Source organism: Eleutherodactylus coqui, chromosome 7 (assembly GCF_035609145.1).
Source record: "Eleutherodactylus coqui strain aEleCoq1 chromosome 7, aEleCoq1.hap1, whole genome shotgun sequence".
Taxonomy (NCBI): Eukaryota; Metazoa; Chordata; class Amphibia; order Anura; family Eleutherodactylidae; genus Eleutherodactylus; species Eleutherodactylus coqui.
The window spans coordinates 126,163,562-126,180,357 of NC_089843.1; the positions used below are offsets into that span (position 1 = coordinate 126,163,562).

The 16,796-nt window shown below is 41.6% G+C and overlaps 1 protein-coding gene across 1 annotated transcript in view; it reads left to right on the top strand.

Annotated features, from left to right (window-relative positions):
- Positions 1 to 16,530, top strand: part of SH3D19 (SH3 domain containing 19) — a 98,469-nt gene extending 81,939 nt beyond the window's left edge. The window contains exons 19-21 of the mRNA XM_066573654.1: positions 74 to 260; positions 9,712 to 9,806; positions 14,514 to 16,530. Coding sequence (XP_066429751.1) covers positions 74 to 260; positions 9,712 to 9,806; positions 14,514 to 14,621 — 390 coding nt within the window. The 3' untranslated portion in view covers positions 14,622 to 16,530. The remainder of the gene's footprint in view (positions 1 to 73; positions 261 to 9,711; positions 9,807 to 14,513) is intronic.
- The last annotated feature ends 266 nt before the right edge of the window (positions 16,531 to 16,796 follow it).

Consider the following 16,796-nt stretch of genomic DNA (forward strand, 5'->3'; position numbering starts at 1 on the left):
TTTTTCTGGCTGCATGGTTGGCAATCGCTCTCACAATGGTAATGTATAATATGATGTCTGGTTTCGGTCACAGCTAAACCGACTGTCTGGAGAATGGTATGAAGCGCTGTATGATTTCCACGCAGAGACAGAAGATGACTTGCCCTTTAAAAAAGGAGACAAGATAAAGATTATAGAAAGACTGGACTCGGAGTGGTACAAAGGGCGACTGAATGGCAGAGAAGGGATTCTGCCGGCTGCATTCGTACAGCTCTGCTCAGGTATGTATGTCACCTGAAATGTCAAAACCTCGAGTTACAGTCTTAAAATACCCCTGTGAGTACGGCTATGTTGCCACAGTTTGATGAGTAGAGAGATTGCTTTATAAGATAGATATCAAATCCTTGGTGTTCATCAATGGGAACTCTGAATAATGTATGATGTTCTCTGGAGGGGTAGAGGGGCGTCCAGCAGCGCACCTCTGACATTGTGGTTGTTACCTGTCTGTTTCTACATGACTTGGGTGTAATGCCTGGGCGCATCAGTCACACTACAGTAAATCCAGGAAGAGAACTGGTTTTAGATAGTGAAGGTGACTTGCTAACCACAAATGTACTTGACTAGTAATTCGCTCCTCATTATGTGGGCATACACACATAAACCAGATTAGGTTTGGTGACACAGGATTTATTCAGCTTGCAGCCTTCACATTATATACTCGCCAATATTGATCTTTACAGTGGAGCATGAATGGTAGGCATGGAGTACAGTAACAAATACTTCCCAGAGGCATTTCTAATCCTTTGAAAGACACATAAGCCAGTCAGTGATATAAACAGCCGATGAAAGACTGCTTACAAAGACGTTTTATATCTTTTTGCTTTATACTGTATAACGAAAGAGAGTTAAAAAAAAAAAAAGGCTTTTTATATTAGAAGTTGATCTACATAGGCCAATAAACTTATAGCAACTACAGCAATAGTTTAATTTACCCTTTTAAGGACGCGGCCTAGTTTGGTATTTAAGGTCACAAAAATTTGGGGGGATTTTCATCTCCACTTTTCAAAAGCCGTAACTTTAAAAAAAAGAATGTCTATTGACATAGACATATGAGAGCTTGTTCATTGCGTGGTGCGTTGTAGTATTTATTGGTACCATCTAGGTGCCCATATAATGGGTTATATAACTTGTTAGTTTTTGAGGAGGACAGGTGAAAGAATACATCAATTCTGCCAATGTGTGTTGTTTTTTATTTGTGTTTTTTTTTTTAATACGCCATTTAGTATGTTGTATAAATTAATAACTTTTTGGGGTACATTATGACTTTTTTAATCATTTTTATTGTATTTGTTTGAGAGTTGAAATGAACAAAAGTATTTAGGATCATTTCTTTTTACTTAAACAGTTGTCTGTACTTGTTAAAAAGCTAAAAACAATCAGTTCAATTGTACAGATAGTTATTATGGATGCAGCAATACCAAAGTATTATCTCATTTATTTTTTTGCAAAAAAATAAAATAAAATTTTTAGTTTTTTTCTTATGTGGGTTTTTTGACTATTTTAATTTCTTTGGACTTCTTTTTATGTGCCTGCAGGAGACTTTAACTTATTATCATATGACAGTTAATACAATACATTGCAGTACTTCTGTATTGCAGTGTATTTTCTCTTTTCTATCAATATAACAGCAATAGCAGACCTTGAAGCCATTGTCTGGTGTGTGGTTGCCATGGCAGCCCATTGGCCCTTCAAAATGGCATGGCAGAGGGCCAGTGATGTTACAGAGGGAGCTTACTTCCTATGTTAACCCTGCACATGTTGAATCAACCCTAATTACAGCATTCAAGGGGTTAGCAGCAGGGATTGGGAATTTCTGCGATCCCCACTGTGGGACTTGGACTGTCAGTTACACCTATCTCCCCTTGAGGTTGGCGCGGGCTCAGCTTCTGAATATGTACAGCATTTCACATGAACCTCTTCCCTACCATGACTTACATGTACAACATGGGGCGGGAAAGGGTTATAGGTGTTGACCAGTTTCTTACTATTTTCAGGAAATCTGTGTAAATGATGTTTGTGACGTACTTTCTAAAAATTAGCTTTTCTTTTCAGGCCTTGTTATGCATTTTCAAGAAGCAATGTGTCCCGTCCCTTCCCCTTCCTCCCCACTCAGCAGGCATTCTGGATAGCCCGTATGGTGGTCCTGTTCATAAAATAGGTTATGGAGCAAAGACCTGTGACCACCATGTCATCATGCTTCCTCCAATCCTATACAGTGCACTCAAATCCCAGTGCATACAATGATTATAGATGTGCTGTGTAGTAGCACCACATGTATGTGAAGGAGGCATGATGACGTATTGGTCACATGCCTTTCCATAGGCAGCCATTTATTAACTGGAGTGCTGTCCAGGAGGCATATTAGCCTTTTACTCCGCACTTCTACACGAGCCAACCTAAACAACCAATCACCGTGAATCAGCCAAACCAAATAACCAATTACGGTGAATGAGGCAACCCAATGAACCAATCATCGGGAATGAGTAAATCCAAACAACCAATCAGGTTGCAAATGGTGTGGATTTGCGGAGTAATATAGATATATGCCTCCAGGAGGCCTGCCAAGTGACTTCTTGATTTTTTAAAAATGTTAAACAGGGCCTGGGAAGAAATGTAGATCTTGAGTAAGTGTCATACCAACATAATTCAGGCCGATTTAAAGGGAGCTGAGGCTCAAAGTAGAGGGAATTGGGAATCTGTAAAGCTGTTTCATACTCACTGGGTGCCCCTGTCCTGGGCAATGTCTCCATGAATTTGGGGTGCGCACACAGTGACTCTTATGCTGTCCCATATAGATGAATGGGGATGCGCACATACACAGCAAGATGAGAAGAGCCAAGTTGTGTGACACGCCAATTTTGCAGGGACACCGCATTGGGACGGGCACCCATTAAGTATAAAACACAGTTTCCTGGATTGCCCGTTCCCTCATCTTTGAGCCCCACCACTCAAGAGTTTAAGAGGATTAGCCAGCTTCTTTAAAGGGAACCGATCATGACTTTTAAGTTATAGTGTACAGTGACTCAAGGTTGGTCATTAGCTAGAGGGGGATACATGGAGTCATGGTGGCTCTGTACTACAGACCCATAGACAGTCTGTGCCTCCATATGGCCCATATTCTAATTATATTTTGCCCTAGAAACAATGTTTCTATACATAGAGCACACAACAGTATTTTTCCAACCAATTCCATATGAAGAACATCTGTATTCTTCCATCTAAAATCCGAGGAGCACAGAGTTATAGCATGTACCTCATGTTAAGAGAGGCACAACATTTTAGCAATAAAATATCTCCCCACCATTATATATTTAGGTACCATCTACTTTGATCTGTCACTTTTTGCGAAGTTCATTTTAAACACTTTGGAGATAATGAGAAAAGCCCTTTATATTGCTCAGAGATTTCCACATATTTTCTCCCTGTACCCCCATATGAAAAAGGTGATTGTGACCAGCTGTCCGTGAATATTCCTGAAAGTTGTACTTTATGAATTTGTAAATATTGCTAGGATCTTCTTTTTGTTAAAAGAAATGTTAGTTTTAAGCCGTCCTTTCCAGGATGTCTGTCATTTAGAAATTACCTTTTTTGAAGATCAGTTTTATGAAAACACGTATTTTTAGTTTTGGCTGTGTTTTTAATTTTGCTTTGTTTTTACATTTGCTGACATCTAGTGGCTAAACAGGTAATAATCTCCGCATCTTTTCCACTGTGAAATTCACCTCATTCTCACCATTAGGTGGAAGGTTAATGACAGAACGACACACTTATTAAGGCCTGACGAAGGGCTCCTTCACATCACCGTTTGGGATTTACGTTTTGCATTTCCATCAGAGACCTTGCAGAACGGAAAAAATGGTTCTGATTTAAATCCCATTGATTTCAATGGGATTTCCTGAGCTTCAGTTAGGCTTACTTCCATTCCGTTACGTCTTGAGAAAACGGTAGCGCAGCAGTTTGCGCTGTTATTTCAATGTGGAAAATGTAAATCAAACAGATCCCTGTATTTTAGATTTCAATCAATGGGTGACGGAATGGAAAGGTTTCGGTTTGGTCCATTTTTGATGCCTGTTTAAAAGTTCTATTTTTAAATGAGCATGTGCAGAAAGTTAGACACATGAAAATAACTGATCGTTACAAGTGGATGTAAATGGAAGCAAATTGATGGATCTGTTGGATACAAACTGTCCGTTGATTTTCTTTTTTTAATCAGATCAATGGTTTCTGTTTGAATTCCATTTTGCTATTGGTTCCATTCTTGAAAAAACGGATCAGCGCTGGTGTGAACGGACACTAAGATAGGCAGAGGTCACAGGAAAAATGGGAAAGGGAAAGCCTAGACAGATGAGAGGACAGGGCTATCTGTGGAGAGTGACACACTTCATTCTAGAAAAGAAATACATCATCATAAGAACAAAGGAAGACAGTTTGGTGCACCAGTGATACTCGGCTCTTGTCCTTTCACCCTCCTGGGTCCATGGAGGCTATAGAAGCATGCAGTGTACTTCTACAGAGCTGCATTGTGGTTGGTACCGCCGCTCGGCATAGAGCCGGGTTGTCATGACAGCAAGAGACTGGAGAGAAATCAACATCTGTTTACAAAAACCTCCTAATCTTGCAACATTTTCTGCTTTCAATGAACAGCGACACGTAGTAAACCAGATACGGTCCTCCGGCAGCCGGTTACTCCTGCAGTAACCAGAAAGGCTGCCAACGGAAATCAATCTATTTCAGAAATGTCAGCAATATATTTTATGTGTCTCCCAGACCCTGATGCAAGTCTTCAATGCAATATAATCTTAACAACCTGCTATAAAGCAGCCCCGGTCTGATCTGTCACACACATCCACTTTTGTAAGACCAGACTCCATTGTCACACATCCATATGTTTGTTATGTAGCTGTGGTTTGGTACAATTGCTGAGTGTCTTATGTGTTAATTAGAGATGAGCGAGTATACTCGCTAAAGGCAATTGCTCGAGCGAGTATCTCGCCGCTCGAGACTGAAGGTTCGGGTGCCGGCGCGCGGGAGCGGTGAGTAGCGGCTGTCAGCAGGAGGGAGCGGGGGGGGGGAGAGAGGGAGAGAGAGATCTCCCCTCCGTTCCGCCCCGCTCTACCCCGCAGCCCGCTGCCAGCACCCGAACCTTCAGTCTCGAGCAGGGGAGATACTCGCTAAAGGCAATGCTCACTCGAGCAATTGCCTTTAGCGAGTATACTCGCTCATCTCTAGTGTTAATGTCTTAGCTGGTTGATTAAAAATGTGCATGCTTCCTACAAAGGTTTTCGGGGCCCAGTTTTTAATATCTACAGGTTTTCGGATTTTATTTTACTAAAATGTACTCACTAGCTAAATGAAAACTTCTACAAGTTTCTCTTATACTTTTTGTTTTTCAAGTCCTCACTATTGTCAGGATATTAGTTGTCTGTCAGTGAGTAGGAACACTCTTGTTTACATTCAACGAATGCAAATTGGTACATAACTAGTGCTGCCCTCAGCTGAAAAGCAGATCTAGGTGGTGATAGGAGTCCAATACCAGTTTAAAAGGTCCAGTTTTGTTCCCCTAGGGAGCAAGAGACGGGTACACACCAGGTGCCCTGGTTGTCTGCACTACCAATATTGGGCAACCCTAGTTCTATTCTGCCATGCCAGTGGAACTGTTCATCACCTTTTGGGGTTGGTCCCGCATGACAGTTGGTTGGTATTGTTTCATTAACTCTTTTTACAGGTGGTCATGATATTTTTCGTGTACTAATGCCTACAGGAAGTCCATAGGAGCCTTTCAATAGAGTCCAGCTTTATCAGTTTTTCCTTGTTGGTTAGTTGAGTATACTCTGACATAACTCTTTATTAGAAAGTTATAACAAGACTGAGAGGAACAATGCAGACTCCCAGTCAATGTGGTGTTGGATGGTTTAGTGTAAGAGGATGTACCACAGGCCCAACACAAACTGGAACCGCAGGATCTTGCCAACATTAAAGGGGTATTCCAGAACTTTAACTACTGATCACTGTGATAGTTCATCAGGAGTTGATCAACGTGGGCCCACTGTTCGGGATCCCCATCGATCAGTTGATTGTTCTGCCCACTGTCAGTGCAGCAGGACAGACACAGTCATTGTTGGTAAGTGCCAGAAGTATTATAGCCTTTATTATAGGAGTTTCACTCCTATTGAAAACAATGACAGCACTGCCTCCTATTCCACTTTTGGTACCTCATTGCCATCAGGAAGGGGATGTCCAACCCGGGGGAGCAAAAAGTCTAATAGGAGGCAGCTTTCCCATTGATTTACACCTAAAGCACTGACCAGCAATGACTATGTCCGGCCGAACAATAAGCTGACCTATGGGTACCCAGAGCAGTAGGCCCTGTTGATCAGCTACTAAAATCCCAGAATACCTCTTTAAGGAATCCAGTGAGCGCCTGGCTTCACTGAAGCGATGCCATAAACTCCTGCAAGCACATTGGGGCAAATATTTCCCTTCATTTTGATGGCAGGCAAATTGTCTCTTTTGTAGTATGACCCCTGGGGTGGTTTCTCCATAGACGTCTTCTACGAGATGTCTGACCTGTTCAAAAGTGGTCCATTACTGTACAATCTTCATTCCGTATACAGGCTTAGGTCATGTTGATAAGGTGACATGAGAAAGAGCAATAAATTCTTCAAAGAAGGGGGTGGCCTTTTTCTAGGGCACAGATACTAGGGGAAAAGGAGTGTGATGCTTACCACTTCTGTTAGACCAGCAGTCCATCCTTCCTATACAGACTCTGCCTTCTTTGCTGATGTACAGGCAGGGGATTAGGTGTCCCCCAATTCTACTTGTACCTCTCTAATGTGCCTGGGTGGTGGTGATAGTTCCTATTAATAGGGGGGTTACACTGCTAGGCTGGATACAATTGTATCAACATCTCAGCTGAGACTAGGCCTAGCTAATTATATTTTGTATATTTTTATAAACCTACTTTGTAACAATTCCTCTTCAATTTCAAGGTATTGGATAGTTGCAGAAGTTTTCATTTCTACAGTGTTAAAGCTTTATTAACTCACTAATAACCGCCCATACGTCTCTTGATGGCTGCCATTTAATGGGCTTTATTTTGATGCAATCGCCTTTTTATGGCGCCTGTGTCAGAAGCATGGCACGTGCCAGGGGGAGTGGGTGATTTGTTGTTGTATAACAGCCTGGCACCTGCTCAAACAGCGAGGTCCAGAGAGACCAAACCCTGCTGTTTAACCCTTTACATGCTGTAGTCTGTGCAACAACAGCATGTAAAAGGCTGACAGAGGGAGGGGCTGATAAGTTGCTATTGCACTAGGAGGCTTTAATATGGCCTCTAGGTCTGCCAGCTACGGCAGCCTATGAGGCTCAGCCTCTGGCGGAAGTGAGCTTCATAGGCTTTATAATACACTGCTATACTAAAGTAGATAAAATATGGTGATATTCATGTCCCCTAGTGTGACAAAAATAAAAAGTTAAAGTATAAAAAAATATCTATAATTAAAATAAAGATGTTAAAGCCCTTTTTACTATGTAAAAAAAAAAAGACCCAGAGAAAAAAGTTAGTACATTATTTAATCTACACAGTGCATGCCATGAAGAAAGAAATACAAAAAACCTGGCGAAAATAGCTAATTTTGCCTATCTCTCCTTAAAAAAACAAAACAAAAAGTGATCAAAACGTCTCATTGGTTCAACAAATTGTACCATTACAAAGTACAACTCATCCTGCCAACAAAACCAAAGCCTTACACAGCCCAGTTGACAAACAAAAGAAAAATGGTAGAAGTCTCAATGCAGTGACAAAAAAGTGTGAAAAAGTTGCAAAAAAAAAATCGTACTGGCCTGCAGAACTCCTTTAACATATTATTATTTATACTGCACAGTGAACGCCATTTAAAATTGCAGATTTTGTTACTGTTGCACCTAGAAAAAAAATAGAATAAAAAGCAATTGATATGTTCCCAAAAATTACATAAATGAAAACTAGAGTTCATCCCGCAAAAAAAACAAGCACCCATAGAGCTCCGTCGATGGAAAACTAAAAATGCTCTGTCTTTTGGAATGCAAGAACACAAAAACTTTTTTTTTTAAAAGTGTTTTTAGTGTACAAAAATAGAAAACTATAAAAAATCTTTATAAACCTGATATTTCTGGAATCATACTGACCTAGAACATAATGTTATCCGGTTTGTTTAGCACACTGAACGCCGTAAAAATGATATCCTAAACAAATTGCAGAATTTTTTTTCCCAATTGCCCCCCCCCCCCTCCTCAAAAAAAATAAAGTTAGACCATACATTTTTTTGTACCCAAAAATGATGCCATTAAAAAATACAACTTGTCCTGCAAAAAACAAGCCCTTTTATGTTAACAGAAAATTAAAAAGTTCTAGGAATGGGACAATGACAAAAAAAACGGGAAAAAAAACCTGAAAACCACTTAAATCTGCCCACTCCTTTGACCAGGCACATACAATAGCTGTCATCTACTTGGTCTACTGCAATTTCTGCCAAATCCACCATAAATATTTGCACTCAGTTTGGCCAAGTATGCAAGTTTATATCAATAGGGAGAGGGGAATAAGTTGCCACCAAACCACTCTCTGAAATAGGTTTCTGTACGGTAGGAACAACAAATGGGTGTGTAGAAATACAGCAGGCCCAGTTCCTTTTTTTTTCATGGAAATACAGCAGGCCGAGTTCCTTTTTTTTCATGGAGGAGATTCAGGAGGCCCATTTCAATATACATGCGACCCCTCTAGCTGAGCCCATCAATATCGACAGTTTGGGATGACTCTTCTCTTATCCACATGGCCACCATAAAGCTGACCATAGATGTAAGGATTCTTATGCTACATATTTGATTTCCCACAATACAGTTTTCCATTTAGAATAATGCACACATGGTGTAAAATATATTTTTGGGTATATCCCTTCACCGACAAGCTTTGCCATCACAAAAAATGTTGAGTGCCTGTCAGATTGTGGTAGAATCTTTACTATGGCTAGCTTAAGAAGACCCACAAAACCTGGCTGTGTAAGCTGTGCTCTGGTCTACGTATTAGAGCTAGTATGTCATGATATGTGTCGTCATTATTTTTCTTTTCACCCATACAGATAGGCCTACCCTTTTTGAATACTAGATAAGTTAATGTATTTGCTTAGCTTGTTTTTATATTTGTTTCATCCATTTGTCTGTGAAGTGGGTGCATGCTTTACAGTGGATCTGTCACCCGAATATGCTGATCTATGTAAAGACCACATATTACAAGGAAAGGCTTGTTCTACTAATAGGCAAAAACATCTTGTGCCGTTTGGCTGGTAGAGCATACAGTAGTCACATTAATGAGGAACACGCAACCAGCTGTATATGCCACCCGCCTGACCAGTGACTGACAGCTGCTGTGTACTCGCAGATACATGGCAGCCGTCAGTCAGTGGGTAGAGGCAGGGTTAGGCTCTCCCTAACAATGAGTCCTCTGTATTCTTTGTTAGGTCCTGTTATCCAGATGGCACAATATTTTTGGGCTACTTTCACTAATAGTAGAGCAAATATGCCGCTGTAATATGCTGCCCTCTATAGCTTATTGAGATGCAGATTCACTTCAGTAATGTCCTGTTAAAACCATGATGGTTCCTATTGTCTATACTGATTTCTATACATTTCTTGTAGGACCAACAGCGTGGCAAACTCAGGGAGGGAAATCTGGAAAGGCTCGGGCACTTTATGACTTCAGTGGGGAGAATGAGGATGAACTTTCATTCCAGGTAATAAAAAATGACTCGATGCAGTGATTCCCATCTTCATTACTATGAGACACTCCTACTCATACCCCCAAACCCAAAGAAGCTTAAAGGACTATTGCTATTCCCATCTCATAAGTGACCGAATATCCCTAGGGGGTCTGACCTCTGGGTCCCCCACCAGTACTGAAGATGAAGAGGCCACAGCACACTTTCTCCATTTTGGACATTTTATTGGAGATCCTCAAAGATCAGCTATAATATATGGTGGAATCCAGCAGTACTTTCAATTTTCCTGCAGCAGTATGACAGGGCATTGCAAGGGACATGCCCATCTCATAAACTGATATCCTATCTTATGTGGCTGTGTAGTGAACTGCAGTCAGTCCTATTCACTTGAATGGAGTTGTCCTGCAGTTCCCTGCATAGCAGGTTGCTGTGGTTGTGTTGTGCAGAGAAAGACTGTGAAAGGGCTGCAGACCCTTAATCCTCATAATTGGTGGCTGTCTCAGAGGTCAGAGCGATATGTCATCACTTTGTGAGATTGGAATACCCCATCAACCTGAGGACAGGCAGATTGGGGGGGATTCATCATGTGCAGCACTTCTTCAGTCAGTTTGGTTGGAGGCAATGTCATTGTTATTTGCAACAAATGTATGAAAATGTCACACGGCGTTGATACATTTGTTGCATCTCTGTATATGTCTAGAGATGTTCCTACATCCGCTGTTGGAATGAGATTGTGCTAAAATTTTGCAGCTTTTTTGAAAAGTCACATTTCATAAATGTCCCTAAATCCTGGCTAAGCAGCAAGCCCCACTCACTTCTCACTTCCTTTTTAAAGACTGACTTGGACAGCACAAATGGCTTAAATCAGGGGCGTAACTAGAGGCTCATGGGCCCGGGTGCAGAAGTTCAGCTTTGGCCCCCCTCCCCATACCCTTAGGCTAGATTTACAAGGGGGATCGCAAAATTGCAGCAATATTGCAGGTTTTCTCATAGAGCGTCAGCGAGGCTTTTTTTTCACATAAACATCGCCGTCATTTGCAGTTTTCTTGCGAGAAAGGCAATAGGACTTTCTGATGTTAAAAATCGCATTGCACTAAAATCGCAAGTTCGTGCGATACGATAAAACAAAGGCTCCATAGGGAAACATGGGCGATTAAAAAAGAGCAGAACGCACAAAGATAGGGCAGGCAGCAATTTTTTTTTTTTTTTTTTCTCCACGCAACATCACATCAGTCAAAACATGGAAAATGTGAAAGAAACCATTGAAAAGCCGGGGCTTCAGAATTTTGCGTCATCACCCGTGTGAATTGGTCTTAGGGTCTGTGCCCAAGTAGTGGAAAACAGCTCTTGTTTCAGTCGGACGATCCGCACAAATTTTTGCATCAAAACCACAAAAGAAAATTTCAAACGTTTCAAACACTGCAGTAACCGCTGTACAATGCGCCTTTATTGATTTTCAATGGAACTTGGCAGACTAACGTTCGGATGAGGCGTTTCTAACACCGCGATTTTCGAGAGCTGCCTGCTCTATTTTCATGTGTTTAAGCACTTTTTAATACACCTCATCGCCCATTATAATGATGGGGTGAGTAAAAATCGCAGTGTAGAGCTGTACAATGTGTTCTTAACCCCTTAAGGACATGGCCTATTTTGGGCTTAAGGACGCAACGATTTTTGGCAGATTTTCTTCTCCATTTTTCAAAAGCCATAACTTTTATACTTTTCCATCGACGATGGAATTGATGGTGCCATTTTTGGGTACATTGACTAATATAGAAAAACTTGTATTACTTTTTTTTATAACAGGGAGAGAAAACGCATCAATTCTGCCATAGATTTTTTTATTTATTTTTTTACAGCATTAATCATGCAGCATAAATGACGCACTACATTTTTTTTGCGGGCCGGTACGGTTACAACGATACCAAAATTCTTATATTTTTTAGGTTTTTCCACTTTTCTGCAATGAAAACCCTTTTTTTGGAAATCATTTTTTTGTTTCTAAATCGCTGCATTCAAAGTCCTGTAACTTTTTTATATTTCTATGTACGGAGCTCTTTGAGGGCTTATTTTTTGTGAGACGAGCTGTAGTTTCTATTGGTGCCATTTTGGGGAATATATGGCTTTTTTGATCACTTTTATTGCATTTTTTGAGAGGCAAAATGCTAAAAATTAGCATTTTGCCTCTGTTTTTTAGCATTTTTTTTACGCTTTTTGCTGTGCAGATTAAAAGCGTATTCAACTTATTGTACACGTCGTTACAGACGCGTCAATACCAAATATGTGCCTTTTTTTTAAAAACCTTTTTTTATGCTAAAAAGGTGTTTTACGACTTTTTTTTTACATTTTTCTTTTTTTCACATTTTTATTATCTTTTTTACACCATCTATGTCCCTCTGAGGGACTTAAAGCACAGCACTGATGATTGCTGGGATAAGGCATGGCAGGACTTCTGTCCTGCCATGCCTTATCGCTTATACAGCGATCATAGGCTCTGGCGTCCTGTTGCGATGGCAACCAGCCAGGCTCTCTGCGATTATATCGTGAGAGCCCGGCAACTTCACAGACAGAGCGCGCTCCCTCCATGAACCCTTTCCATTCCGCAATCTACATAGATCGCGGCAGGGAAGGGGTTAACAGCGGGGAGCGCATCTCCGATGCACCCCCGCTGCTACAGCAGGAGGCCGGCTATGACTGACAGCCGCCTTCCGCTGTGGGATAGCGCGAGATCTGTCATGATCTCGCGCTATCCCTATGACGTAAGGGTACGTCATTTTGCGGTACGTACCCCGCTCCCATGGCGTACCCTTACCACTCAAAATCGCGTCTTTTGAAATGCAGCATTTTACTGATGGTGTGTGTGACCGTGGCTTCAAGCCGATCTCACACAGGCGCTCGGCAAAACTCTGCAATTTTGATTGCGGTGTCCGCTGCGATTTTACTTTAGTTTTTGGTCCATACTGGGTTTTAGCGCACAACATCATTGATGAGGTGTGCTAAAACTGGCAAAATACAGCAAACAGCGCTTGAAATCGAGCACGTCTGCAAGGCTCCATTGAAAACAATGGGAGCGTTTTACTGCGACTACCGCGGCGTTTAAAGAGCCACGGTAATCGGCGCCTGTGTGAGAATGGGCTTATGGCTCTCTCCCATCACATAGGATGCCCTAGCATGGTTCATCCCCTGCCCCTTCATGGTCGTCTCTCCCCCTTCTGACACAGGATGCCCTAGCATGGTTCATCCCCTGCCCTTTCATGGTCGTCTCTCCCCCTTCTGACACAGGATGCCCTAGCATGGTTCATCCCCTGCCCCTTCATGGCTGTCTCTCCCCCTTCTGACACAGGATACCCCTACCTGATTCTCTTCCCCCTCTCACACTGCCTGCTGCTCTGACCCCCCTCCCCCACTGAGACAGACATGTGTAAGTCAGTACTTACACTGTCTGTCAGGCTGCTGCTGTGTGTTGGCCGCTCCACCTCCATTCCCCTGCTGGCTGAGGATGACTGTAGGAGTCGGGGGAGGGCGGCAATGTGTAGAGCCCTCAGTCTGCCTGCTGACTGCCTTTCACTAGGCACTCTGTGCACCGCAGGGAGCTTCTCCTGCACGGAGACACTTCCTCCCGGACCTCCGCTCAGACTCCTCCCCTCTGGTTATCGTGGAGGAGAACAAGACAGGGGAGGAGACTGAGCGGAGGTCCAGGAGGAGGCGCCGGCGTGCAGGAGAAGCCGCAGAGCGCCAAGTGAAAGTAACTCTGCAGTCAGTCAGCGAGTGGAAAGGGGGCCCTCTGGGCCCTTCTGGCTTGGGGGCCGGGTCGCGATCGCGACCCCAGCGACTCCTATATGTACGCCAGTGGCTTAAATTTCTGGTGCAAATAGTTAATGCATCCCACAGCAGGAGTAAAATACAGCAGAAGAAAGGCACAAATACATTGATAAGTGTGGGCCTATGTTTTTGATGAGACTTGTTGACGGGTTATGTTACCTTTCCCTGTATAAAGCATCTTTGAGAAGGCTGAATCCCTACCGTTAAAATGGGTGCACTTATAAGGTTCCTTGAACATCACAGTTTCATCAGAAATGAAATACTCCCTAATGAATAATGCATGCAAGAGTCTAGCAACAAACCTGACCAACAGAGATGACAAAACTGGGCTTTTTGGAGACAAGAATGGGGTCACCCTTTATGTTCCGGCAGTGCTGGTACCATGCTTTGCTGCCCATACCCCACCAGTTCTTCCACAGGTTGCTGGTGTCCATTGATGGATCAAATAGTATGTAGATCACACCATTCTAGAATGCACAATATTAAATAATGGAGGAGATATTTGAGTATCTACAATGTAACAATTTTAACAATTTGCTATCCCAATTACACCACAGAGAAATCTAAACGTAGGTGACTTTTAAAATGTTGCAATCGCGGTCCCTTGTCAAGACATCAAGTGATTTTACCGTTTTTGGAGCTCTATTTTAGGAACAATATTGTTAACCTGATAGAAGATTTGCAACTGCGATTTTCACACTTCATTTACACTCTGCAGTGTTCAAAATCAACTATCAGAATTACTCAGATTGTATGCGTGATCTCCGCTCAGTAATGATCAGGAATGCGCCCACACTGGAGGATGTAATAGACCTAATGGAAAAGGATTGTTTTGATTATTACATTACACATGACACACTACTTGATATCAATCTGAATTGTCTTTGTTCTCCTTCACAGGCTGGTGATGTAATCACTGCACTGGAATCTGTAGATAATGAATGGATGAGTGGAGAGCTGTATGGGAGAACTGGGATATTTCCAAAGAACTATGTTCAGAAATGTTAGCACTCTACAGCGGACATTGCATTGTACCTTCTCACAAAACAGACTATCACCTTTGGTGCCAACTGAACTTTTTATATAGATATAATGTGTGAGATTTTTTGCACTATGTTTTTTTTGTGTATTTTTTTTTTATTATTTTAGATAAGATGTTTTGTTCTGGTTTCTGTATACGCTGTTTACCTGCTTGTTCTGTACAAATACATCAATTCCAGCCAGAGATGTTAAAGCATATCACAGGCCATGTAGCATTGTAAAGGGCTTACAGAAAAATGTCCTTGATTTCACCGGCCAAGAAACTCCAACTTCTGATCTACCTTACTTCTGGTCTACCCTGCAGAATGCACATTTTTGCAAGTCCAGCATTGCCCACGGCCAGCCTAGGAGTATGCTATGTGTAATGTGCTATAGGGTTTGTTATTTCCTGGAGCAATCCTCATATGGCCAATTAACCCATCTGGCCACATGGCCAAACAGACTCTTAGCATTCTGTGGAAAAATGACACATTTCCACAGTGCCACGATGTTCAGGGCTTGTAGTATCTGCAATCCATTCAGTGCCTGTGTACAATACAGCAACACATGATACTCTGAATGATTCCTCCCTCCATCACTGCATTATTGTTTTATGTTAACACGTACTAGTTGACATTGTTTACTTGTTCTGGTATGCAAAATAGTTTCTCTAATCCATTTTCTGTACTGAACGCATACTTTCCATTTACTGCCATGAAAACCTTGCTTTATGCTCCACATACTAACCCTCTCCAGTAGGGTGCACATCTGCCCCTTGCATGAGCCAGCATCATTGTCCTTGTTTAACCTTTCAAAGAACTAAAGAAATGATCGCCTTTGTGGAACTGGAACCGAGAGGAGGACTTCTAGAAGAAAATCGTACTCTGTTGACTCCGGAAAGAAAATAGTCCATCACAGAAATCGATTGAACCTGAATTTGGGTCGAAATGGTGCAAAATTGTCAAACATTTCTTTAAGATGAGGTTATTTTTCTATTTACTCTTTTCTTAAATCCGGTTTAAATATTTCCTGACAAATCTAATCTGACAGGATTTAACACGACTACGTAAGTTCACTGAACTGCTAGGCTTTGAGAAAGTGTGCAAACGTGACGTAAGAAGCGGAAGAACTGGAGGCAACAGAACTATATTGTGAAGGTATGACATGGAAATAAGTGTCACTTTGGATGTAAGTGCTTCAATGAACTTTGAATGCCCATATACAGGGTAAATTTAATGGATCTCTTTCTAATCATTCCTTTAGACACTATACAGCCCTTTTATGAGGACTGCATCTTTTTCTATGCTGATCAAACATGCTAATGTAAAGTATATAAAATGTGTCCTGGTCAGACATGGTGAGTGTATGGAGTTGCACTTAAAATACCACTTCAGAATTGAATGTCTTTACCTAAGTTGTAAATTCAAGGTATTTGAATGAGCTGATTTCAATGTTTCTTTTCCTTTCTTATTGTAACATACTGCATCTCTTGATTACAATATGATAATGCAGTAAATGCCTATCCTCTGTCATGATGGGCCATGTGTATAAACTAGTGCTGACAAAGCAAAAACTTTCATCTTACTGTTTTTTTTCCCCAGAAGTTATGTGGTTGCCATAGCCAACAGCCCAATTTATTCATTTTTTTTTCTGCACTTGTGTTTTTAAATATATAAGACCCCATGTGTCATAAATCAGCAATGCACTTTAAGGATCATGACTGCTGTCTCAAGACTCTGAGATTGTAACATATGGAAGTGGTGAATGAACTATGCCTTGGTAATAGCCCAGTGAACACAGGAGAGGAGTATATCAAGGGGAGACTATTTGTTTAGAATCTTTTATCGGGCAATTATGCATTACTGGAACGTTATGTAATAAAAAGTAATTTATAATATGTATGTAATATGTGTCTCTTTTTTTGGGTGAGTTTTTTTTTTTTGCACAAAGCATGCAAGCTAAGTATGAAAGTAAGTCATACCGTCAACTATCAACATGCTACAGTAACTATTTTTATTAGATTTTGGCCGCCTGCAGACGGGCGGGTCGGATCCGGCTGCGAGGATTCTCGCCGCGTGACCCGACTGCGAGCCCCGCACAGAAATAGAGCATGCTGTGGTTTTTTTGCCGCGTGAGATTTCGCGCGGCCGTCTGCATAGGATT